General features: G+C 41.7%; 1 protein-coding gene across 2 annotated transcripts; it reads right to left on the bottom strand.

Moving 5' to 3' along the window:
* Positions 1-696: 696 nt before the first annotated feature.
* Positions 697-25954, bottom strand: LOC308676100 (transcriptional enhancer factor TEF-4-like). 2 transcript variants are annotated; one of them, XM_081341825.1, is made up of 13 exons: positions 25267-25398; positions 22296-22410; positions 16503-16712; positions 15293-15357; positions 15114-15176; positions 13360-13488; positions 12065-12126; positions 11889-11953; positions 11240-11376; positions 9478-9648; positions 6662-6724; positions 4231-4386; positions 697-1348 (listed from the first exon to the last, which is right to left on the bottom strand). In XM_081341825.1, the coding sequence occupies exons 3-13, from the start codon at positions 16648-16650 to the stop codon at positions 1235-1237; spliced, it is 1173 nt and encodes a 390-aa protein (XP_081197951.1). In that variant the 5' UTR covers positions 16651-16712; positions 22296-22410; positions 25267-25398; the 3' UTR covers positions 697-1234. The 2 variants fall into 2 exon arrangements, with proteins under 2 accessions (XP_081197951.1, XP_081197952.1); XM_081341826.1 differs by lacking the exons at positions 22296-22410; positions 25267-25398 and adding an exon at positions 25729-25954.
* Positions 25955-26439: the final 485 nt, after the last annotated feature.

The following is a 26439-nucleotide window of genomic DNA, read 5'->3' as shown; positions in this document are numbered from 1 at the left end:
CGAGCAAGGGGGAGCAACATCCAATTTTGCCACCTTTTTTTTTGCCATGGCTGTTAAGCAAATTGTGGTTTTTAAGTGACTCTGGCTTGCCCCCATTGACTTGGGTTTGTCAGAAACCAGCTGGGAAGGTCACACATGACAATCACATGGCTCCCTTGCTATTACTATTTTATCAGCTGATAATGTGTAATACAAAAATACAGCACCCACGCGATCATGTGATCAAAATTTGGGTGCTTGGCAACCGGCATATATTTATGATGGTTTTAGCATTTGGGAATCATGTGAACAAAGCAATCACGACTCCTGAATGCTAAAACCGTCATAAATATATGCCGGTTGCCAAGCACCCAAATTTTGATCATGCGGGTGCTGTGATGTCGTAAGTGCAAGGAATGGTTGGTTGTTTAGTCACTGGTCCGAGTGCTACTGTAACTTCAACGGTCCCTAAGCGAGTAGTTTTAAGGTCAAAGATTACCTGTACTCCACAAAGGAGATCAATCCAACACCGGACGAGAATTCAAATTTGACTTAAAAGTTGTATTAAACCTTAATATCATTACTGCCAATGTAAATAACAGTCTTCAACTTGATCACATTAAACCCTTCAGTTTGGTGGACTCTTAAAGGGATGTGGGGAGTGACGTGAATTGGGAGCATCAGGTTATGCTCTCCTGGCACAAACCTTTCCCTAGAGCCTGACGTAAGAGTGTAGGAGTGGTTTTACTCTTCAGCAGTTTGTGAGAATTAAGTTATAACGCACATCGAAGCCTGACCGTCTTTCAAAACAGGAGTGCGAAGAAATGCCATTTCTTCTTGTAACACGGAGTGTTAGAGCCCAGAGAAGCATTCACATGGGACATTGTCAGAGGAGAACTGGAAGGATACAAATGGAGTTGAGGTTGACTATTGTCCTCAACAGGCTGAAGATGACCTGACCCAGAGAGTATTCTTCCAGAAGTACACCTGTTCAAAGGACCATGGTTGCTATCATGCCATGCCAGCTGCAAGATGGTCTAGTGAGCAATGGGTTCACATGCCTTTTAAGGATTTAGGTCTAACACTTGGATTTTGTGGTTGTCGGTACACTCAAAAGTTGGTATGAATGAGGTCAGCAGTTTTCCTGGCAATTCAGCCATCAGTTCTGCCTGCCACTAGGTAGGATGTGATGAGATAAGAGGAAGATGGCTGGTCTGGTTGGGTTTATTTGTTGAGCGTGGTGAAAAACTATTTCTCAGTCCCGGCCTAGCCTATAGATGTGATGCTGTGCTCCCCGTTCACTTGCAGACACTTCAAACACGAAGGCCACACACAGTAGCAATTCCTGAGTTTCTTGATCCCGCAAAACCTGTTTGGAAATGAGAACAACAGTTTTTATTGGCAGAGATCCCTAGTTGGCTCATGAAACAAATCAACCCATAACACTGAGCAGATGCATCTAACCTCCTAACCCCACTTTCCAGGGAAATTAACACAACAGAAGTAGTACAGGTAAGTCCTCGACTTACAACCGTTTGTTTAGTGACCGTTCGAAGTTACAATGGCACCGAAAAAAAGTAACTTAATCCGTTTTCACACTCAACGCCCATTGTACCATCCCCATGGTCATGTGATCAAAATTTGGGCGCTTGGCAGCTGGCATGTACTTATGACAGTTGAACTGTTCTATGGTCATGTGGCCACTGTCTGTAACCTTCCGAGATGGCTTCCGACAAGCAAAGCCTATGGGGGGAAACCAGATTCGCTTAATGACTGCATAATTCCCTTAACCCTGTTAAAAAAAGTTGTAAAACAAAGCAAAACTCACTTAACAGCTGCTTTGCTAAGCCTAAAATGTTAGGCTTAGTGGTGGTTGTAAAAGAAGGACTACTTGTAATGTCAAGGCCTCTGGTGTCTCTTTTATGGTAGGGAGTAGCCGCTGAAACCCAACTTAATTGTGGGGGCTACTCTTGGCATTTCCTTCCCCTTCTGTAACATGTGTTTCCTAATTAGCTGATGCATTGTAGCATTCCACTACAGATAGTCCTCAACTTACGACCACCACTGAGCCCAAAATTTATGTTGAGACATTGTTTAAGTGAGCTTTGCCCCATTTTAATATGTTTCTAGCAATAGAAAGTGAATCACTGCAGTTGTTTAAGTTAGGCTGCTGGGATTGGGTAAGTCTAGTTTAATGCAGAGAAGGACGAGGGGGGACATGATAGCAATGTTCCGATACCGCACAAGCCTGAGCAAGAGACGGCTGGAGCTGCAGGGCTGTCAGGGCTCAGCGGAAGCGCCAGGATCAGCGCCAGGGTCCAGCTGGAGCTCAGTGCTGATCCTGGCGCTTCTGAGCCCAGAAGAAGCGCCGATCAGCTGGAATGTTGCAGCATCTCCAGGGTCTTGTGATTTACATTGAGATGCTTGGCAACTGATTCATATTTATGACGGTCACAGTGCCCCAGGGTCATGTGAAGTGACCAAACCTGCTGCAAACACCCAGCAGCTGGGGGGGGGAATAAAAACCAAACACCCCCCACCTCACCCCGCTGCCAGTCCTCAACAGAAATGCTCACAACAATGAAAACCTCGGACAGGAGGAAGAGCGCCGCCAGCTGTGGCTTGGGGGGCACTTTTTTCAGTGCCATTGTAACTTCGAACAGTCACTAAGTGAACTGTTGTAAGTTGAGGACTACCTGTACTTCATCACTTTTTTCCTTTTTTTTGTCATCAAGTTTTTGACACATTGCTAGGTGACTGGTGGTAATCAGATGTTGCCATATCCTAAAAGTGGTACAATGGGTGAAAAGGTTGAAAAGCTCTGCTTTATGTGACCATCCTCACAAACACTTTCAATGATGATGGAGAAAGTCATATTAAAAAAGGCTGGAAACTTGATATTTTCAATGGCGCATGTGTGAATCACAACAGGCAGCACCACCTTAAAAAAGGCACAACCTTCTCAACCCAGGTGTCCATGGGGATTCTCAGTTATCCAGGTCATACCGGTAGTTATCCCAACGGTGCTTTTTCACAAGGCAACTGGACTTCCTTGTTTTTCTTTGAAGACGTTTCGCTTCTCATTCAAGGAGCTTCTTCATTGTTTTTCTTTTTTCTTTTTGAAGACCATCCAGTCAGAGCTGAAGAAGCTTCTTGGGTGAGAAGCGAAACGTCTTCAAAGAAAAACATGTTAGATGTTTTGTGCCAGCCATTGGCAGTTACCCCAAAAGGTCATCAGATGGAAGCAAAGAGGCTTCTTTGCTTCCACTGATGAGTCAGGGGTCTCAGACCCCTGCAGCCCCATTGGAGAGAGTGTTTTATGGTTAGGGAGGGGCCGAGACCCCCCATAAATACCTCTGCTCAGGGGCTGCTCTTTGTTTTCTCGTCTTTGCTTTCTCTCTTGCATGCATTCTCTCTCTATCATACAAGCATGGATGCTTCCATGCCATATAGCTCTTTCTATATAATCTATCGATGAATAAAGCTTCATAATGATTGCATCTCTGCATCCTGCCTCTTTTACTTGGAAGCACCTTAACGGCCCATCCATCTCTCGTGAGAGCTGCTTTACAAAACAAGAGAGTCCAGTCGCCTCGTGTGAAAGCACCTTTGGGGTTGTTCAACCCAGGATGCCTCTCGGGCAGTAAATGAAACTGATAATTTGAGGTTTTTATATAAGCATATAAAATATCTTTCTATCTGCTCAATTAAGTCAGGGACATATTTAAAACAACAAAACATTTAATGACTATTCTCCCTATTTAATTGATGAAACGTCCCTGACGTAGCCTTAATTGCACCTTACTCATTTTGAGATGCTTGGGAAAGAGGGGATCAGATAATCAGATAGTAAGTACTCCATAAAAACCAACAGGAAGAAGAGGTTCAGGAACCGGTTTAACTTGCCTGGCGCTCCCAGAGAAGGAACTGGCATAACTAACTTTTGTTTCACGCTTAAACAGTCTCCCAAAGAAGCCGTAGCAATTTTGTAAAATTGTTTACACTAAGTTGGTGCTTCTCAACCATAGCAACTTTAAGATGTGGACTCAGAATTCCCCAGCCATCGTATGTCATAAAGTTAGCAAGGTAGAGAAACATTGAACTAAGTCCATCGAGAACTAGAAACTGAAGTAAAACTGAGGTATGGGCAAAAAAAAATTTCTGTCTCCACATTGCTTCCCTATGGAAGTATAGTTTTGACTTTAAAATTCTTTTCTTACCCTCCCCGTAATTTCTTTCCCTATGAAATACCTGCAGGATAGTGAAATTTTCAAGCACGCTATCCATCATTGGTTTTTCTGGCAATGTTCGTAGTTTGCGAATAAAATTAATGAGGTACTCGCAGAGTGGCGAACGTTGCATACGGAAAACAAAGCGGCCATCTGCCCAGTGGGGGGGCTCGGCTGTCTGGGGAATCAAGTGGATGAAATGGAACAGGTAATCGGAAAGTAAGACAGATCAGAGACAAGCCCCAAACTTACAACCATATGTGCATGCTTTCAGCAATCTATTTATTTTTTAAAAAAGATTTTTTTGTTATCCCATCATTATTACTTTTAGGTATAAGCAATTCAAGCCAGCGAACATATATAAAACTTTCCTCCTCCTATTTTCTCCACAAAAACAACCCTGTGAAGCGGGTTGGGCTGAGAGAGAGTGACTGTTGCAAAGTCACCCAGCCGGTTTTCATGTCTAAGCTGGGACTAGAACTCCCAGTCTCCTGGAGATTGGCCCCATATTACCCAGATGGCTTTTGTGCCTAAAGTGGGATTAGAACTCATAGTCTCCTGTTGATCGGCCCAAAAATTATCCAGCTGGCTTTTATGCCTAATGTCAGACAAGAACTCTCAATCTCCTGGTTTCCAGGCCAACATCTTAATCACTACTTCCAAAACTGGTATATTTTACGAAAGTAACATGAGATTTATTATTCTAAACGAAAAACAAATACAGGCAAATTTCATTGACAACAGGGACACTTTTTTTTGAAAAAAAAATCCAATAACACCCCCACCCCCCCAGTTCTTTTGCCTATCTCTCATCCAGATTTTTCCATCACTGTCTTAAATCACTTCAGCTTTACTTCCCCAAGCCTAATTTTATGAAGCCCAAATCTTTTGCTTCTACAGGCAAACGACACTAAAACATCTGATTTCGTGTTACTCGGCAAGATGTGTGGACTTCAACACCCGGAATTGGCAAGGCTGACTAGAGCATTTCGGGAGTTGAAGTCCACACATCTGAATGTTGCCCATTTTGAGAAACACTGCACTAATATCTGTAGATTAAAAAAAAAATCTAGCACACCAAGGGGAAAGATTTTGGCCCATCCAGTTCTTGCTGTGGTAAGTTTTCTGCCAAAAAATAATCTGTAACATAAGGCCAATCGCAAACTTGTTCTGCATTATACCCCTGGAGTTCAATATACCTGCATACATATAGGGCCTAAAACTCTTACTAGTTAGTGGGTTTTGAGCTTAGTTTTTTTAAAGCAATGCCTTTGCTCTGAAAGCCTTTCCTGCGCAAACCCCAAATGAATCTGTTCCTGGGGTTTTGCTTGCTTACGATGCAAAAAGAGATTATTATGTAGAAGTCATATTCAATACCAGGGCTGGTTTAAGTATGACACCCTAAAGCTAGCAACCACTATGGATTATAGTCTTGCTGGCTGGGGGATTATGGGAATTCAACTCCAGTACAAGTAAAGAACACACGAGTTAGAAAGACCGGCCTAGACCAAGACATTCGCAGTGTGAAAAGTAGCCGTAGTTTTGGTCTCTCTCCTGCAGATCCTGAAAGTTACCCTTGTCTCGAGAAGGATCGAGGAAGCCAAAAGGAATTACAAGGAGATCCTCAGAGGATTTCCTAGTGATTTTTCTCCTGTTGATTATTTCCCTCACTCTTCCCTTTATCTTCTAAGATCAGGCAAGATGGAACTTTGTGTGGTCCCTCCAGACCACAATTCATTTTGCCAACACTGGAAGTCAGATTCCAAAAACCTGTAAAGTGCTACTTTGGATTCTGCCTCTAGCCAATGAACACAGAGAGAAAATCCCTGATCTCCATCTCTATTTATTTTAATTTTATTTTATTTATTTGTCAAACAAAAATTACAAATTCGAACGAGCAAAATGAAAAAATTAAAATAAAATGAAATTAGTGACAGGGATGATAGGCATGCTAGTGCATGTACGCACGCCCCCTTAGGAAACTCTTAAATATGGGGTGAGGTCCACAGAAGTTGATTAGAATTAAAACTGTGAAAGTTAGTAGCTGAAACAACTGAATCGGGTAAGATATTCCAGACTTTGACAATACTGCCTATCTCCTTCAATTTTTCTGCTGGAGAATGTCAGTGTTGCCAAGGCTGGATAATGCTGTTGTGCTAACAGGCCAAATACAGTAGTCAGATTTGGAACAAGGCAGTTTTTTTAGCATGGTTGCATGCAACAACCTTTAAATTCTATGGCTGGGTTTCTTAGCCATAAATTTACAACACTCTGCTCCCCGCATCCCACCATGGCTTGACCCAGCATGGCCACCCTCATCTCTGCCCTCAGTCTCACAGCTCCTCCCTCACCACACCCACCTCCAGTTTTTCCACCACCTGTTTGCCAAACGAGCAGACTTTGGAGGTGCAACTGAGAGTCAGAGCCCGTGGGCCCTCGTATCGGCTGCTCACCCCATAGAAGGCCCCTCCTGTGCCTCCAGGTTCTTCTTCAAGGAGGGAAAAGCTTAGGTCAGCCTAGAGCAAGAGATTGGAAAAAGAGAATCAGAACTGTTTTTAACGACTGATGCAAGGGTGGGAAAAGATCAGTGAGTGTTATTCTCTAGAGCAGCAGTCCCCAACCTTTGCAGCTTGGCGGCCTGGCTGGGTGGGGGGGAGAGGGGAATTGGGCCATGCACGTGCGTACAGCTTGACTTGCACGAGTGGTGGCATGTACGCACGCAGATCGAACTTGAGCAAGTGGCAAGCCCGCTACTTGCAGAACTTGAGCTACATGCGTACGTACTCCAGCCAGCCACTCGTGCGACCCCATTCCGAATAGGTCACGGCCCAGGAATGGGCCGCAGCCTAGAGGTTGGGGACCCCTGCTCTAGAGTAGTGAAATGACATCCCCAGTTATTTAAGCAACGCATCTATTTATTTCTGAAGCTGGGAGCAAACAGCAGAGAAAAAGAAATTGCTCATCTTAATGGCCTTACTTATAATTTTCCTAGAATATACAGGTAATCCTCAATTTACAACCACAATTGGGACCAGAATTTCTATTGTTAAGCAAAGAGGTTGTTCAGTGAGTCGTGGCCAATTTTACAACCATTTTTGCAAGTTTTGTTAAGCGAATCATTGCAGTTACTAACTCACAATCCAGCTTCCTCCATTGATTTTGCTTGTCGAAAGCTGGCTAGGAAGGTTGCAAATGGCAATCACATGATCCCGGGATACTGTAACAGTCATAAATGCCAGTTACCAACCATCTGAATTTTGATCACATGACCACAGAGCTGCTGCAACTGTCGTAAGGGTCAGTTGAAAATGGGTCATAAATCACTTTTTCCAGTGCTGTTTTAACTATGAACAGTCAATATTGTCTGGGACACTACACATCCTCTTCACAACCTGTTTTCCTTGTTACCTTCTGGGAGGAGGCTTCGTGGTATCCGCAGCAGAACATCTAGATTCGGTCACAGTTTCGTTCCATACAGTGTTAACCTTGTGAACTCTAAAGCTTCCTCCTTCCGTTATGTATTCAAGATGGACAGTGATTAATACTTATATGTTACTTATATGTAACGGTGTAGGTCTATACGTATGTTGTTTATAGTATGCTTAAATGTGTGTTATGTATGTGTACACTTTAGAGCAAGCAACTAAATTTCATTTTTATTGTGCCCACAGTAAAAAAATGACAATAAAGGTTATCTGTCTATCTATCTATCTATCTATCTATCTATCTATCTATCTATCTATCTATCTATCTATCTATCTATCTATCTATCATCTATCTAATCTATCCTATCTATCTATCTATCTATCTATCTATCTATCTATCTATCTATCTATCTATCTATCTATCTGTCATCTATCCATAAACACATGGTTGTAAGTTGAAGACTAGCTATATGGAAGGACAGCGTACACCCCAGAATCCAAATAAAGTGTAAATAAAAGAATAAATAAGAATTATTTTTGATTTGTATTGAGCACAAATGATAAATATCTAACAATACTACATTCAGCTGTTGTTGATTTTAAAAATAATGATGTTGTTTTGAACATGAAGACGTGACCTGGAGCACTTTATACTGCAAGCGGAAGTATGTGGCTGGGCAGGCAATATAAAGTTTTAATGCATCCAACAGTTCTAATATTTGCTCTTGATTTAAAGCTGTCTAAAGTGACTTATAATTACACAGGGTCAGAATCCAAATCGCAACAGCTATATTGATAAAGCCTCCCTGTTTCTAATTTACTAGCTGTGAGAGAGTAAGACTTGAGGATTGCCACTCTCTGTAATTGAAAAGGGATTTGTACTGAGGTCAAACACCAACCAACAAGGAGCTCTTTAATTCATTAGCTTAGTTTTTGACTGCTACTGCTAACCAACGTATGTCTGTGTGTGTGTGTGTGTGTGTGTGTATTGCAGCAAGCCATTCTGAGAGATGTGGGGTGACTCTTTTCAGATGTAGGTGGTCCTTGACTTACTACAGTTCACTAAGTGACCACTGAAAGTTACTACGGCACTGAAAAAAAGTGACTTAGGACTGTTCCTTCATACCTACAACCATCCCCATCGTCATGTGATCCAAGATTCAGATGCTTGGCAACTGACTCATATTTATGACAGTTGGAATGTCCTGAGGTCATGCAATCCCCTTGGGTGACCTTCTGACAAGCAAAGTCAGTGGGGAAGCCGGATTCACTTTACAACTGTGTTACTAATTTAACAACTGCGGTGATTCACTTAACAATTGTGCCAAGAAAGGTCGTAAAATGGGGCAAGGCTCACTGAACTGCTGTCACGCTTAGCAACAGAAATTTGGGCTCAAATGTGGTCTACCTACCGCATATGACCCAACTACCCGCTCTGAACGTCTGAAACATGGATAAGCAACTTGCAAAGGTTTGAACTACAACTCCTACAAGTCCTTGCCACTAGCCATACTAATCAGAGCAGATGGGATTTAGACTGCTAAGCATCTGAAATACATCAGGTTAATTGCGGACTCCGCTCCAAATCTTATCCACTGACCCCTGCAACCTGGTTCCTGATACCAACCAAACACACGGTTTGAGCACTGATCATAAGTGTTTCCCAGCACAGCCTGCTTGCATTCCTGATGATTTGGGGCAGGGGTCTTCAAACTTGGCCCTTTTATGACTCGTGGACTTCAGTTCCCAGAATTGCTCAGCCAGGCACTAAAGTCCACGAGTCATAAAAGGGCCAAGTTTGAAGACCCCTGATTTGGGGATTCAATGAGTAGAAGAGTTCTTACCCAGAATTTAACCAGGAAGAAAGCATGAGGAGGCCCTTGATCATACAGATCTCGCAGTCCACCTCCCTTCTCTGGAAATTTGTCATAGATCTGGCGTACGTCCACCATCTCCAGCGGTGGCTCAGAGGTGGGTGTTGGGTCAATGTGAACGAAACGATGCTGCTGCTTACACTATGGAGAAGAGAAAGCCAAGTCAGGGCTGCATCATCTCACAAACCATTTTCGGAAGCTCTTGGGAACTTGTTGAGAGGCAGGCAAACCGTACCAGAAAGTGTGTCCCCTCTGTATACAAAGATGCAACGGAGAACAAGGATATTGTTTACTGGTAGAGCATTAGGCTAGTGCAAGATTGGGACTATCCTGATGTATGGCAGACCTTATACACAGTCACTCAGCAATTTCAAGATCTGCATACAATGGCATCTCCCTGATAGACTGTCATTAATAGGCATAGCCTTTCCAACTTGGAACTCCTCAGACATCCTGGATTGAACTTCCAGTGTAATTAAGTTGGTTTTTTTTAAAATCCCATTTATATCCCGCCCTTCTCCGAAGACTCAGGGCGGCTTACAATCTAAGAAGCACAAATCAATGTGCTTAGCAATAGCCTTCATTCTATCTATATGTCTGCTTATTAGGGCTTTCGGGGGCCCCCAAGCGGTATTATTACAAAGTCAGCTTATTGCCCCCAACAATCTGGGTCCTCATTTTACCTACCTCGGAAGGATGGAAGGCTGAGTCAACCTTGAGCCTGGTGGGACTCGAACCTGCACTAATGGCAGGCAGCTGGTGTTACTTAAGGAGGCATTAGCCCACTGCTCCACCAAGTGGGCATGAGATAGATGAAAGGTTTTTTTCCCCCAGATAAATTTGCTGAATCAGCAGATGATAGATAGATAGATAGATAGATAGATAGATAGATAGATAGATAGATAGATAGATAGATAGATAGATAGATAGAGGCTGAGAGTCAGAAGTCTGCACCTTGGATTTGTATCTGTATGAATCCAGCCGTTTTTGTTTGAAATCCATGTTTTCAGACCTTAGTGCAGAGTTTCTCAACCTCAGCAACTTGAAGATATGTGGACTTCAACTCCCAGAATTCCCTAGCCAATGTGGAATTCTAGGAGTTGAAGTCCACATGTCTCCAAGTTGCCAAGATAGAGAAACATTGCCTTAATATGTTGGGTGAGACCAACTATTTATGATGCATTCGATAAATCATGGTTAAGCAAATGATGCATAACATATAAATACATTTACCTATTACCTAGAGCTAAGCTAACATTTTTCCTTCCAAACTTCCTGCCAAATTTAAGAGAGTTAGGTTTTACCCCGTACAATTTTTCAGGTTTGACCTCCAGATGGTAATGGACCTGCTAGCATCTTAAAGATAAAACTCGATCTTTACTTCATCTGGTTATTTTACCTTTATTCCCAATCCATTCCAACTGATCGTGATAACCTATCTTTCCTCCATAAAGTCTATCCTGTTTATCCGGTCTTTTCTGGATGAAGCAAAGATTAATTTTTTGTTCTTATTATTCTCTTAATAACTCTGGAGCATTTGGTAGAAAGACTTGTTACTATCCCAAATCGGTTACCGAGTTTCACCACCAAGCAGGACCTAGCATTGTTTCTCTAGCTTCGATCTTATTATAGTCAGTTTTTACCATTCCTCAAACTTTTTAAGGCAGGTTTATTCCAACAGATAGGAACAGCAAGGGAGCACTGAAGGGCAACACACGTGCACCGTTTTTACCGTATCTCGTTCACTCTGCCGCTCCACAAAAGCAGTGAACTCCACCAGTCGCAGTGTTTCTGTACCAATATGACTTCCCGGCCAAGAGGTAGTCGTGGTGGGGAGACAAGAGCCCCTCCCTGGAGTGGTGGGATAACCTGACAAGCCAAGAGAAAAAGACCTGTGGCTAATGGAACGTATCTCCATTTTAGTAGTACAGATAGCCCTTTCTTAATGATGGTAATTGGGACCAGCAACAATACAGTTACAGAGAGTGACATTACATGACCGGATTGACTTGTGGCAATCCCAGTTGCTGTTGTTAGGTGAATCCCAACATGGTCACAGCATCCCGTATTCATGGAATTGCTATTTGTGACCTCCTGCTGGCTTCCCCATTGACTTTGCTTGTTGGAAGATAGCAGAGAAGGTTGCAAACGGTGGTCACGGGAAACTGCCACATCGTAACTGTAAGTTGGTTGCCAAGCATCCAGATCACAATCGTGTGACTGGGTGGATGTTGCAATGATCACAACGACAAGGGCCTGTCGCAAGTTCCCCCTTGTTCAGTGCCATCGTAACACTGAACGCACTCACTGAACAGATAGTCATTCTATGAGGACTACCTGTAAAGTAACAAATGGGCGATGGAAATAGTAATGATGCTTACCTGGAGCAGCAGGTGATGCCGCAATTGGTGTGATGGGATATGGCGGCTGGAGGATGGGCTTGATACTGAAGAAAGGGAGGACACATTGAAAGAATTGAAATCTAGCACTTCCATAGAAAATGCGCCAAAGATAGAGATGAACATGCTAGTTGCAAAAAGATTAATCCAAAACTTACTCTGGAGTAGATTGGCCTTGGTTTACATCCCCTGCCCAGAAATGGAAAAAGTCGGTGGATTGCTGAAACCAGAAAAAACATTTAGAAAGAGAGAGCCCTGGTGGCGCAGTGGTTAGAATGCAGTATTGCAGGCTAATCCTGCCGACTGTCAGCAGTTTGATTCTCACTGGCTCAAGGTTGACTCAGCCTTCCATTCCTTCTAAGGTTGTTACAATGAGGACCCAGATTGTTGGGGTAATATGCTGACTCTGTAAACCGCTTAGAGAGGGCTGTAAAGCACTGTGAAGCGGTATGTAAGTCTAAATAAGTCTATTGCTATTTAAAATATTCATACCATTCCTATACTATATAATACAAACCAAACCTCTTTTGCAAATATGGAAATATTTTTAATTGACCAAAACAGTGTCCGTGATTCAATGTAATGATGATTTGTTTTTAAAGGGAACGCATGTAAGTTTTATAGATTGCAAACACTGTTAGAAAAAGCATTCTCTTACATAAATAAAAGAGAACACCTACTATGATACAGGCATATCAGAAAATCTGTGCTATTTGCTTAAAAATATTCTGATAAACTTGATGCCAATTTATCAGCTACAGGTAGTCCTCAATTCATGATTGTAATTAAGCCTGGAATTACAGTCATAAGTTATGCCAGCCATTAAGTGGGTCATCATATGACCAATCCAATTTAACAACATTTTTTCTGGTGATCATTAAAGCCATGGTTTTTAAACAAATCCATTGTCTTCACTGGGCATTTTGTGCTGGAAACTGGAAGTAAATGCCAGATTCCGGGGGGAAAAAGTGTCATAAATCGTGGTCATGTGACCATGGGATGCTGCAAACAGCTGTAAATATGGGCTGGTTGCCATGCGCCCAAAATAGGATCATGTGACTGCAGTGGGGGACTAGGCATCAGAACTTCGAATCTAGGTCAGAAGTGTCTATTTTGGGGTCTGTTGTAAGTCGAGGACTACAAGTAGAGGCATATAACGAAAATCAAGGACTATAGAGAGTCAGATAACTAAATAAAGAGAGTTCTTTCACCAGACAAATGTCCTACTTAAGCAGATCAGTTGACAACCTGGTCTTTCCTCAGACAATGCTTTTCAGGAAGAACATTCCTGGAAGCTCCCCAAACCACAATTTCCCAGATTCTTCAGGGGAAACCAAGGGTTAAACTGCCACAAACTCCAATCTGAAATCTGCAGCATGAGAGTTCCCCTGAAAAGAGCTTCAGAGAAATCCCAGCTCACAGCCTTCCCCCACACACACACACATATGCTTACGGTGGTGTTGCTGGGTGGATAGTGGGCTTCCGACAGGCCTAGTTTCTCCTGGAGGACAGTGGCCGAAACAAGCTGAGCAGAAGACATGGCTGCCATGCTCTGAAGTGCTTTGTCCTTTGCCACTTGATCCTGGGCGGCAGAGTGAGGCAGGAAAGAAAGACAGGTTCTGTATTTTAGGAGTTCATTTCTTTTGCTTTAGGAACTCAGGTTGCCCTTTCTGCATGGATTACTCTACCAAGGAAACCTTGCGTGCATTGAAATTGCAGTGGGCTTCCTATGACAAGTGTCATTCTGGGATATCCAGAAGTCTTCCTTCCTTCCTTCCTTCCTTCCTTCCTTCCTTCCTTCCTTCCTTCCTTCCTTCCTTCCTTCCTTCCTTCCTTCCTTCCTTCCTTCCTTCCTTGTTCCTAGCACTCCTCTATTCATTACCAGCCTCAGCCATCTCTTATATTTGACTGAGTAAAAGCTAAATACATGCTTGTCTCTGATCAGACCTAGAAGACTACCATGTGGTGCTTGAAACCTGGCACTGTATTTTGAATTTGTTGTGGGTTACAGTGCCCGGTTGATTACAGGCTTAAAGGCATTCAAAATGACAGCCATTTTGAATTCACATCTGCTGGTCTGCAACTTTGTGTAAAATGTGGAGCCTGAAGGATTAAAAGAAGAGATTGGGACAACCATCTGTCTGAACTGGTATAGGGTTTCCTGCCTGATTAGGGGGTTGGACTAGAAGACCTCCAAGGTCCCTCGCTTATTCTGTTATAAAAATTGGCTCCACTCATGTACTCTCTTTCTCCAAGCTTTCTTTTTCACTGTGTTGTGCTAACAGTTATCTGACAGCTCTTCCATGATGGAATTCAGGGTGCTGCACATTGGGTTCACAATTGGATCCCCATCTATGTGCTGACCAAACCGAGACCCGCTTAGCTTCAGGTATTCTCAGATCATGTCATGTTGGGTGGGTTTGATATCACTAGCCTCAACCCCTTCATTAAAGCAAACAGTCAAGAATTGTATCTAGAATCTTTCCAGCCTAGACACTTAAAAAAAAAGTCTACATCACCTCAGAAAAATTTAAACAAAATCAAAAGAGATCCCATCATCTCAAGAAAACTAGGACTCCAGATTTGCAATTAACTTTTTCTCCCAATTATTATGCCTTCCACTAAATTCCATTCCTTGCTACCTGAGAATTGTAATTCAAATTTCTAACACTTCATCCTATCCTTGTCAGGTTACATATTCCATTTGAACAAGCTGGCCTGGCCTGATGGGATGGGGTTGGTTTTTATTACTTTTAAATGTGTTTTAACCTATTTAAGAGTTCTGGGCACTTGTTTAATCTTTTTTAATTTTTGTATTCTGTCTTTTTAACATGTATTGCCCTGTTCACCGCCCTGAGTCCTTCGGGAGAAGGGCGGTATACAAATAAAATTAATATTAATATTAATATTAATAATAATAATAATAATAATAATAATAATAATAATAATAATAATTTACTGGAATGCAGTCCAACCCATACACCCGAAACCATCTCTTTCCTTATCTGCTGTGACCCTTTCAACCTGCCTTGGGATGGGTGGGTACAGAAGATTAGGAAAAAAGGTGACATTTTGCTTGCATACTGAGTGTAGATACTTTTATCAGATACAGAGCCATGCACCCAAATCATTATGAGTCATTCTTTCAGAAGGATGGATGTATAAGCTTAGCAAGAATTAGTCAAAAGTGGTAGGGAAATCTCTCACTTTGAGCTTGGCTTGAATCTCTCGTGTTTTTCGCCGGGCCAACACCTGGATATGACTGGAGACCTGAGAAAGGATTCAAAGAGAGACAAAACATGAAATGGCGGCAGATTTCATTCCAACTCTCTCAAGGTTTTTTTTTCTTGTGGCTTATAACTCCCTGCCAAACCCTTCTAGTTTACCTGTTTCCTTGTCCGTGTTTTCCCAGTCCTCAACTTAATGTAACGGGCAATGAGCTCATTACGACCTACAAGACAAGAGAAAAAAAAATGGGAAAAGAGAAAATAAGAAAAACAATTGGGAAATCAAGAATATTATCTGCCATTCTGAGCTCCGTGTGGGACAGGGACACTTTTGCAGGTCATTCGGTCTGGCCATGCCATTGTTGGTAAACCAAATGGCTACATTACCAGAGGGATGTCAGGTGTCCCAAATTTTGGATCTTTTGGATAATTAGGTTCCCAGATTTTAGGGTTAGGGATGGATGGATGGATAGATAGATAGATAGATAGATAGATAGATAGATAGATAGACAGACAGACAGACAGACAGACAGACAGATGGGTGGATGGATGGATGGATGGATAGATATAGACAGATAGATAGACAGACAGACAGACAAGGGGGTGGATGGATGGATGGATGGATGGATGGATAGATAGATAGATAGATAGATAGATAGATAGATAGACAGACAGACAGACAGACAGACAGACGGGTGGATGGATAGATATAGACAGATAGATAGATAGACAGACAAGGGGCGGATGGATAGATAGATAGATAGATAGATAGATAGATAGATAGATAGATAGATAGATAGATAGATAGATGAGGGGTGAATGGATGGATAGATAGATCTGCACATGTCATGTACCATAATTCTGAGTGGCACACATAACAATAAAATCATGAAAAACACAACAAACACTCCCAGCACCCAAGGCAACACATTTCTACACACCCACATTCAAATGTACTGGGCTCTAACTTCACTCACGCTTCCGGCTGGAGAATTCTGGGAGTTAAAGTCCACATGTCTTAAGGTTGCCAAGGTTGAGAAACAACTTTCTAATCCTAAAATGCCGCTGATTCCCTCTGTTTTGTCTTTAGCAGAGCCTCAAGATTAGAAGATTCACTGTATACAGTTTCACTGCATTCAGGACTATGCCATCCAAATATGATCTGCATCCGACTTTGCATTTATCTTTATCTTTTTGGAGAGATTAGAACCATTTTCCTTGTTTTTCAAAATAAACCCAATCTTACATGTTTTTTTTAATTGTTTTAAATCATTTCCACAGGGAATCATTGGGTTGGAAGGGAACTTCTATCTAGTCCGCCCCTACTCAATGCAGGGATAAGGAAGGAGAGGCTCACATGTCTACCTACCATACATCTTTCCCTCATCTGAAAGAATAATTTTGCGCCTCCCACAGGGTGGGTAGATTGCCAGGGCCTCCTGGAAACTCTGCTCGATGTCCGGGCTCCATACTCCTTCGGCATCATTATCCAGACCCTTTTCCCCAGCATCCCCCATCTCTCTGGAGGGGCTGGCCTCCTTTGCCCAGCTGCCAAGCTCTACAATGCCAGGAGAGATACCTAGGAGCAAAGAAGCAGAAGAAATGTTGAATCTGAGTTAAGGCTTCGCAAACCAATTCAACACCAGCAAAAAGGAAAGCGGTCCATTTAAGGAAACGTTTCCAATCTAATCTTTTTCTAGCTACAGAGGATAGTCCTCGACTTACAACCGTTCGTTAGGTGATCATTCAAAATTACAACCGCACTGAAAAAAGTGACTTAGGATCATTTTTTACACTTAACGACCGTTGCAGCATCCCCAAGCTCATGTGATCAAAATTTGGAGGTATGGCAATTGCAGGGTCCCAGGGTCACCTGATCACTTTTTCTAACTTCTGACAAGAAAGTCAATGAGGAAATGAGATTCACTTAACAACCGTGTTACTAACTTAACAACAGCAGGGATTCACTTAATAACCGAGGCAAGAAAGGTTGTAAAATGGGGTAAAATTCACTTAATAACTGTCTTGCTTAGCAACAGAAATTTTGGACTCAGTTGTGGTAGGCCGAGGATTCCAATGGATTACCATTGGATTACAGATCCTATCACTCTCAGCCAGCATAGTCAAAAAAGAGGCACTGAATGTAGAAAAAAAAACGGAAAACCAGCTCTCCATGCATCCTCAGTTTGGGTCTCCAAGTTTTATTAGACTATTGCTTTGATCACACATTTGGAGCTGGTTGGGGAGGATGGAACTGCACTCCACCATCATTTGAGAGTCCAAAGCCAAGAACATCAGAGATAAATGATTTTGTGCGGCGGCTCTGAAAAGACATAACATTTGCAAAGCTGATATAAGTGAAGAGAGACAGAGAGAAAGAGAGAGCACTGGGTTACAGATAGGCTAAGAGCCGGACCTTCATAAGAGTTGGCATCATTTATACTAGCCCAGCCAGGCTTAAAAAACAGGCCTGTTTTCCTGTTTTAGGAAGACAACAAGGAATTTAGATGCTGAGTGACAACCTTGTTTTTTCACCATTTTTGTTTAAATAGGAAGATGGTGTCTGATGGTATAAAAAAATTCCTTCCTTCCTTCCTTCCTTCCTTCCTTCCTTCCTTCCTTCCTTCCTTCCTTCCTTCCTTCCTTCCTATTTACAATCCACCCTAATTACAAAGGACTCAGGGCAGCCCACAAAAATCACCCAAGAGAAAACCAAAAGCATCCTAAGTAAACTTGGAACAACAGCAAAAATAACCACAAAAAGCAAAGCAATCACAAAAAGTAAAGCAAAGTTTAATCTCCAAATAAAAATTAACTTTGACCTACACTCAGCCGGGACTGAAGATGTATTAAAACTAAAGCATTTTAACCTTTTTTGGGGGGGAATTGTGACAAGGTGGGGGGTTGCATTTATAATAATAATAATAATAATAATAATAATAAGAAGAAGAAGAAGAAGAAGAAGAAGAAGAAGAAGAAGAAGAAGAAGAAGAAGAAGAAGAAGTAGTTGGAAGGGACCTTGGAGGTCATATAGTCCAACCCCCTGCTCAGGCAGGAAACCCTATACCATTTCAGGCAAATGGCTGTCCAGTCTCTTCTTAAAAACTTCCAGTGTTGGAGCATTCACCACTTCTGGAGGCAGGTTGTTCCACTGGTTAATTGTTCTAACTGTCAGGAAGTTTCTCCTTAGTTCTAGGTTGCTTCTCTCCTTGACTAGTTTCCATCCGTTGCTTCTTGTCCTGCTTTCAGGTGCTTGGGAGAATAGCTTGACTCCCTCTTCTTTGTGGCAAAGCAGGTGTTGGCTGATATATCCTGATGCTGTGGAATTGCTTTAAAGAATGTCCAACTCTTTGAATTCAGCATGGAAGCCTAACAACAAGTGATGCAGTGACTTTAATTTACATATCATACTGCCACTAATCTTAGTGCCATGTTTAATACTAGATGCAATTTTAGATTATCTCCAAAGTCAGCTGCAGGTTGAGCCCATTGTGAAAACCACCTAATCAATGTATGAATGAGCAATAATGACAGATATTGAAATAACTAAATAACCAGTTCTAAAGTCATCAACAAAAAAGGATCTTCAGACATATCTTTACATCCATAGAGTTGAAACTGGAGGTAACTATAAATTCAGAGGCAAAGTTTTTTTTTAATCAGGCAAATTTAAATTCTCATGTGTAATCCAATATAAATATTTAGATTCTGCCCTACATATTGTGTCCTGCTGTGTTTCTTAGACAGTCAAATTGCAAAAAAACAAACTGAATAATTTCATAACAACCGGGTAAGATAGGTTGGCTTGCAAGGCTAGCCTTTTTCAGTCTAGCTCAGAAGAAGCCCATAACTACAGTGACCTTTATTATTAGATATTTGTATAGTTCTCAGATTATAATAGCTTCTGACATCTAGTTATTTTAACAGAGAGAAGTTACTGCTGATATCTGTACTCTAGGCTCTTCAATTAATAATGTTTGTTGGAAAACCAGAAGTGGACTTCAGTGTCAATGATGGAACACAATTCAGTGCTGGTTCTGATTCTTATGCCAAACATAGGCTTGGAGATCAACATTATTCCAAGCGTGTATTACTCAAACCATTAGCTGAAGTTGGTAGATTCTTGACCTCAGGAGAGCAAAGAAACGTATAAACAGACAACAAAGGCCATTTTACAAGCCTGAAGCCTACCCACGTTTTACACCAGGGTAGTCTGGAATTACACTTAGCACAAAGATATGTTTTGTAGGAAAAAAGGCCTCTAATGCTCTGTTTCTCAACTTTGGCCACTTGAAGATGTGTGGACTTCAACTCCCAGAATTCCTTAACCAGAATTGGTGGTAGGTAGCCCGCACATCTTCAAGGGGCCTAGATTGAGAAATACTGCTCTAATGGGTGATCAGGGAAATCTAATTGGATTGGAAAGCCAAATAAATTTGTCCATTTGGTTTCTCTGTCAATTTCCCATTTTCCTTTAACTTTGTCTAATATAAGCAGGGTTGGCAAATATTGGGGTGGTATATATTCCATTATATACACCTTTTTTACTGGCATACGTGATTGGAAATAAAAGTAAAATCAAGCTGCAACTGAACTTTGGATCACAAATCAGACAGAGGCACCTTCAAATGCAGACTAAAAAAATATACTTTATTTACTTTAAAAAAATTATATAGCCACCCATCTTATGTCAAATTCTAGGTGGCTCCCAATCTCAAACAATTAAAACAACATCAATAAAAAGAGCATCATACACAAATCTTTTACAAACAAAAACATTAAAAACCTGGCACCAAAGTAAGTCTTCCAACATCCTCATTAAATCCTCTCACCTGCCTCACCCTATGCCAGCATTTGGGGGGGGGGGAAAGCCAAGTTTTAAATGCTATTCAGAAGGTTGGGGGTGGTTAAACTAGGAGTGTTCCCATCTATCTGATCTGGTAGGAAGAGTAGATATCCTTAAGGAGAGGTGGTCTGTAGATAACCAGGCCTTGTGTCATCCTCGACTTACAACTCTTCATTTAATGATCCGTTACTAAACTTCAAATTAAGTTTGACCTAGGCTCTGAAAAAAGTGACTTGTAACCATTTTTCACACTTACGACTGTTGCAGCATCCCCACGGATATGTGATCAAAATTCAGATGCTTAGAAACTGACTAACATCTATGGCAAGTTGCAATGTCCTGGGATCATATGACTGCCTGCCTTTGGAAACCTTCTGACAAGCAAGTCAGTGGAGAAGCCAGATTGACTTAGCAACTGTGTTACTAACTTAACAACTGCAGCTATTCACTTAGTAACTCCAGCAAGAAAGGTTGCAAAATGGGTTAAAACTCACCTAGCAACTGTTTCGCTTAGCAAGAAAATTTTGGGGTTCAATTGAAGTTGTAAGTCGAGGATTACCTGTATAGGGCGTTAAAGGTAATAACCATCACCTTGAATTGCACCTGGAAGAAACTTGGGAGCAAGTACAGTTCATGCAACAGAAATATTATATGGCAGGGATCCCCAACTTCCAGTCCATGGACTGGTGGCAAAGTTTCATTTGTGCATACACAGGATCTAGGTTGCATGTGAGAAACTGTCCTCCCCCCCGCCCCCCCCACTAGACTATGGAGCCAGAAAGATTGGGGACCGCTGTTATATGGACAAATCCAGGGGCATCCAGCTCTGTGTGCACCTCCGCATTCTGGTCTAGTTGTAACTTCTGAGTGGTCTTCAAAAGTAGCTCCATATAGAGCACATTGCACTACAGGTAATCCTCGAGTTACGACTGTTCGCTTAATGACCATTTGAAGTTATGACAGACTTATGACTCAGTTCTGAAGTCCAACAGCTGCCCTTCCACCCCCTTGAGGTCAACTGACATTTCAGGAGCCTGACAACTGGCCCGCATTTACGGTTGTTTGGAGTGTCCTCTGGTCATATGACCACATGTAATGACGTTTTTGCCCAAGCCTGGCATTTACTTCTGGGTTTAGGCAAAACAGGCCCATAACAAACAACTGGTTTGCTTAACAACCGTAGCATGACTACCACAAAAATGTTCTACAATTGGGTCAGTCACGTGGGTGACCCCGCTTTATGACTGTCATGGCTTACGACTTTATTGGGCAAGCTCCATTACAGTTGTAAGACGAGAACGACCTGTAATTCAAGCGGGAGGTAACCAAGGCATGGGTGACCTTCTCCTTCACTTCTCCTACATCCTTAAGGGAGGGGGCATATAGTCAGCAAAGTCAGGATAGCAGCCACCACAGCACACCCGTTCTTTACATGCATCATTGAACATAAAACAGGCGGAAATCTTATTACACTGCTATGGCTGCCATCTTGATTTTTATTTTTTTTACCTCACTCTGTGGATCTGTAAATACCCCTGGGGAAAAGCATTCCTTACACACACTGAGCCGGCAGCCAAAACTATAAATTATACTGCAGAAAGTGCTGAGGAGTGTAACAATAACAATTCTATATGGGGTGCCGGAAGGAAGCAGGAAAAATTCTGCTTACCAGTTAAACAAACAAGTGCTAAAGAGACAAGCTTCCAAAAAGATTTTTTCTTTAAAAAAAAAGTGGATTAGAACAAAAGAATAGGACAGAATAACAGAGTTGGAAGGGACCTTAGAGGTCTTCTAGTCCAAACCCCTGCTGAAGCAGGAAACTCTATACCATTTCAGACAAATAGTTGTCCAATTTCTTCTTAAAAACCTCCAATAATGGAGCACCCACATAAAGACCTCCAATTTACCGATACCTCTTGGGGTGATCCATGAGTGCCAAGAATTTTGCATAGACATGAATTGAAGCATTGGTTTGTGTTTGTGAACCACAGCTGATGGCTTAGCATAATATAAAACCAATCGACTGTGGTTTATCAATAAACAATTATCAAAGCTAACTCAAGATTACTAGAAAAAAGGGAACGAGCCTTCAGTGGCTCTTTGATAATCCCTGAGGCTGGCACTCAGAAAGTATCATGTTGGGAAATGAAACAGATCTGAAAAGCAATTTTCTAAAGGGCAGATCAATTCCCCCCCACTCCCTTTTCCATGTGGAAGTCCAACATGTACTAATTAAGCTTCCTCCAGAGAAACTAGATCCCTCAAAAAAAAGAAACAAAAGGGCCACCCACTTTCGCTTTGTCCCCCACTCCCAACCTTTGCTGTTTCTTGTCAAGTTGAAACCCAGTTCTCTGCTTGGTTACTCCAGTTCAGATGACCTCTGGAACACAGTTCATCACAAGACAAAGAAGCTCTCCAGCCTGGATTACATCTTTCATTAAAGACAGGAAGGGGGTTAGTTCTTTCATCTCTGATCGGATTTTCCTTTCTTTTTACACACAGCATTCGGGCCTCTTGTTTCCTTTGCTTCATCAGCCGCAAGGCTCCAACAGCAACAGACAAATACCTTTTTTTTACCTTATTATGATTACTTTACAAAATACTAAATTACTTCCCTGGTGTAAGATTAATCAACAGCCCCCAGCTTCCTCAGAGCCCAGCCAAGGACATAGGTTTGTGGAAAATAAAACAACTGATTTGTTTGGATTTTCCCCCCTGCTTTTGAGAATCAAATTTCCAAGTACGGTTAGGGAGGAAAGCTGTTATTTTGACGAACATCCCCTTCCAACACAACTCCACTTCACACTTCCAGGGAGTGTTTCCCACTCAGCTGGATTTCCTGTTTCTATCCTTGCAATCTCAAAACCACTAATACATAAGTGATGTTCAGAAAGAGGCCTAGTTCTGAAGCAGTGACCCATAGAAAGAGAACAAAGGTAATTGTGTGTCCCTCACAGAAAAAAAAGTGAGTTCAAAAAGAGGATGCCCGGCAAACACTTAGCTTATCAAAGAAAAAAAAGGGGGGGGGAACCCTGAAAGGCGCAAGGATTTGCTTCTTTATGGATAAATATTTTCAAAGCAACAATATCAAAACAAACGGGAAGAAAATCAATGCCAAATTGGGCTCCGTAAGTGCCATCATAATATACACCTAAACTAGTAATTGCCAAAGAAGATGAGTGTACACGACAGCTGCAACAGCACAAAGCTGAAGGGTTTTACTACACAAATGAGTCAATTATTCTGAGATGACACCAATTGCCACCCTAATTCTATATTCTTGCTACAGCAAGTCTGCAAACAAAGATAAAACAAAGAACAGGAAAACATAGAGGTGAGATCACTCCAGGTACTCGTAATGCAGAATTGTGACACTGGCAGTATTTTGATTTACTTTATGGAGGGTTTCTTTTTTTTAATAGATTAAGAAATGGGAAGTTAAGAAAAGCAGGCTGCTTGTGCCCTCCACAGAGCAGTAATGGGCCCCAGCCTTATCCTGTAATTTGAGTAACATAAGCACCCATGTGAAAGGTCATGTTTGTTTTTGGAACAAGTCACATCAAGGTCTTGTGCAAATGGAAACTGCTGTAGCCAAATCTCCCTCCCTCTCTCTCTTTCACACACACACACACACACACAGAGTTAACACACACACAGAGTTAATTACGCCTTCTCTCCTTTAAAAGCAACCATTACAAATGAAGAGAGCACCACACACTCACATTAGCAATCTTCACATGAAACCTAACATATGAAACATGACAACCTAAACATAATTCTATGTTAATTTCTGCAAAATGAGAGTAAACTTTGGAGAGTATCATAGAAATGTTGCGGATGCTACCCATATTCCAAAATAAACCAATGTTGGAAAACCTTTCCCCTCTTTTTAAAAATCCCTGCTATCAACTCAGGGTGCATCATAAAAAAACAACAACAGTCTTTCTATTCTAGACCGTTCTAAAATCTTTTCCTAACTTTGATGAAAGCATCTGTCAGAACATCATGGGGGAAATTGAACCGACAAAGATACCAAACTGGAAGATCAGGATCAACTAGTAGACCTCCAAGATGACTATTGTATATTGTCAATGTTTTCCAAGCCCTGAGGTTTAACCAGACAGCAATACAGAGGCTATTGACCTATATCTGCACATTTACTGGAGCCTCAGTATTCCTGGCTATAAAATGGGGTTTTGTCTATGGTGGCTGGCAATTCTGTTTACTCAGAACTACAAGTAGAAATGAGTAGGCAGAAAATAGGCACATGACTAGATCTCCTGAATCATGCACAAAAATCACTAGGAATGGAACTTAACGTTTACTTATTGATAAATCCCTGAATTCTATTAAAAAGCAACGCTGATCCCTTTCCCCCCCCCAACTTTCCCCGATTGTTTTCTTCTGGCATAGAATACAATCCCTGGAAATTACACCCAACAGAATGTCTTCAACAGAACTTGGACTTCCTTCTCCCCCCCCCCCAAATGCAAGAAATTACATTTGCTTTATAGCCTGTATGGATCCAGATTACGGGTTCTTTGTGGTTCACTGAATTGTTTTTTTTAAACGCTTCGTCTTTATGATTTACAATTGGAAAAGTTTTCAACTTGTTAACATGGTTCTGAATTCTGAGACGCCCACTGTTTTAGCTGTCCTCCCTCACCCCCCTTAATATTTTATTATTTGTGTACTGACAAATAATAAATATTATTCTTGCTGCTCTGATTATTTTTATTGGGTGCCAGCTAGGATTGTAAGGGGGGGGGCTTCCTGAATTACCACCCAACTTTCCAAGACTCAATAAAATGTAATCAGCAGTGGAACTTAATACACCTTCCATTGGAAAAGTTTTCAACTTGTTAATATGGTTCTGAATTCTGAGACGCCCACTGTTTTAGCTGTCCTCCCTCACCCCCCTCAAGTTTATCATTATGTGAACTCACAAATAATAAATATTATTCTTGCTGCTCTGATTATTTTTATTGGGTGCCAGCTAGGATTGTAAAGCGGGGGGGGGGGGCTTCCTGAATTACCACCCAACTTTCCAAGACTCGATCAAATGTAATCAGCAGTGGAACTTAATACACCCTCCATTGAAACTATCAAAGCAGCTCCCGTTTGCCGAACCAACCTCCCACAACCACACACACACACCCGCCGCCACTGTTGCACACTCAGACTAATGAACTCTTGGCTTAAAGACAAAACATTATCAGTTCCCTCCCCTTTCTCCAGACAAAGAAAAACTCCCAGGTACACAATCCGTGCATACAAATGACTGAACCTTTTCTCCAACTTTACTTCCAAGCTTTCTCATACTGTCTTAAATACGTTTTTTTCCCACGTAAACAGAACGCAGAACGAAAGTAATACAGAGCGCACGCGAACAAGCTCTTGGAAACCCGCACTCGTAATTAGGCGACAAAAGCTGGTTTTTAGAAACATCCAATAAATTTAATAAAAACAGCAGTTCTTACAGATACACGTCCTTAAAAACCCAGCCCACCATATCCCCTGGCATTTAAATTCAAATTAACTCCATATCAACTCAGGGTGCATTAACCCACCCACCCCGTAAAGACAAAAAGTTAATGGCAGTATTATCTTCCCGCTCCGCAGCAGAATCCATATATTTTTTTTCCATCAGTGTCGTTTCTAACAGGGCTCGTTCCCAGCAAGAATCTGATTAATCACTGATTAAAAAAAAAGAAGGATGAATTGGAAGGGAAAAAGAGTCTTTACTTACTTTCAGAAGACACTCAAGAGCTTGGTTTTGTGTGCGCTAGTGGAGGAGAAAAGGGGGGGAAGGAAAAACTTTCTCTGAACTTTGCTTTATTTTAAAAAAAAAGTTGTGGAGGGCAAGGGAGGAAAAAAAAAGAGTGAGAGAGAATAATGAAGCGTTCCACTAACAGGGTTAATTTCGGCTCCTCCAAGAAGTTCCTGCCCACTCATTAGGATTGGGGAAAAAAAAAGATCTAAGATGTGGTAGTGTACGCAAAGAAGCAACAGGCCTTCGTGGTATTTTGGAAAGGTGACAGTTTTCCTCTGGAATCCTTGGAATGAAGCAGAGGAATTAAATTAGCAGCAGTGACTCAGTTTCACAGGGGGGGGAGGAGGAAGGGGCGGGGTTGGAGGCAGAAGGGGCGGGACCTAGAAGACTGAAATCACACAGCCACAACGGCAGGAAAATGCTGGTCGGGGAACGAATTGGGAGGAGGAATAATGTGTGGTAGCTTTGTTATTATATACGTCTTGAAAGTGCTGGGACCAGGTAACATGTGTATAATCGGATCCTGCACTGATAATTTCTAGAACATTTAGACACTTTGAAAGAAATCTCACAAGCTAATATTCATGGATGAGTACCAGCTAAAATTCAAGCAGTGTTACAGATAAATACTATCTTGGTGTGGCTAATAATCCTTGCTGAATGCCAATAGCTGAAAACTAGAATGGA

Source organism: Vipera berus (genome assembly GCF_964194415.1).
Source record: "Vipera berus genome assembly, chromosome: W".
Lineage (NCBI taxonomy): Eukaryota > Metazoa > Chordata > Lepidosauria > Squamata > Viperidae > Vipera > Vipera berus.
Note: the sequence above shows the minus strand (reverse complement) of the source record. Positions and strands in the feature narration are given on the sequence as shown.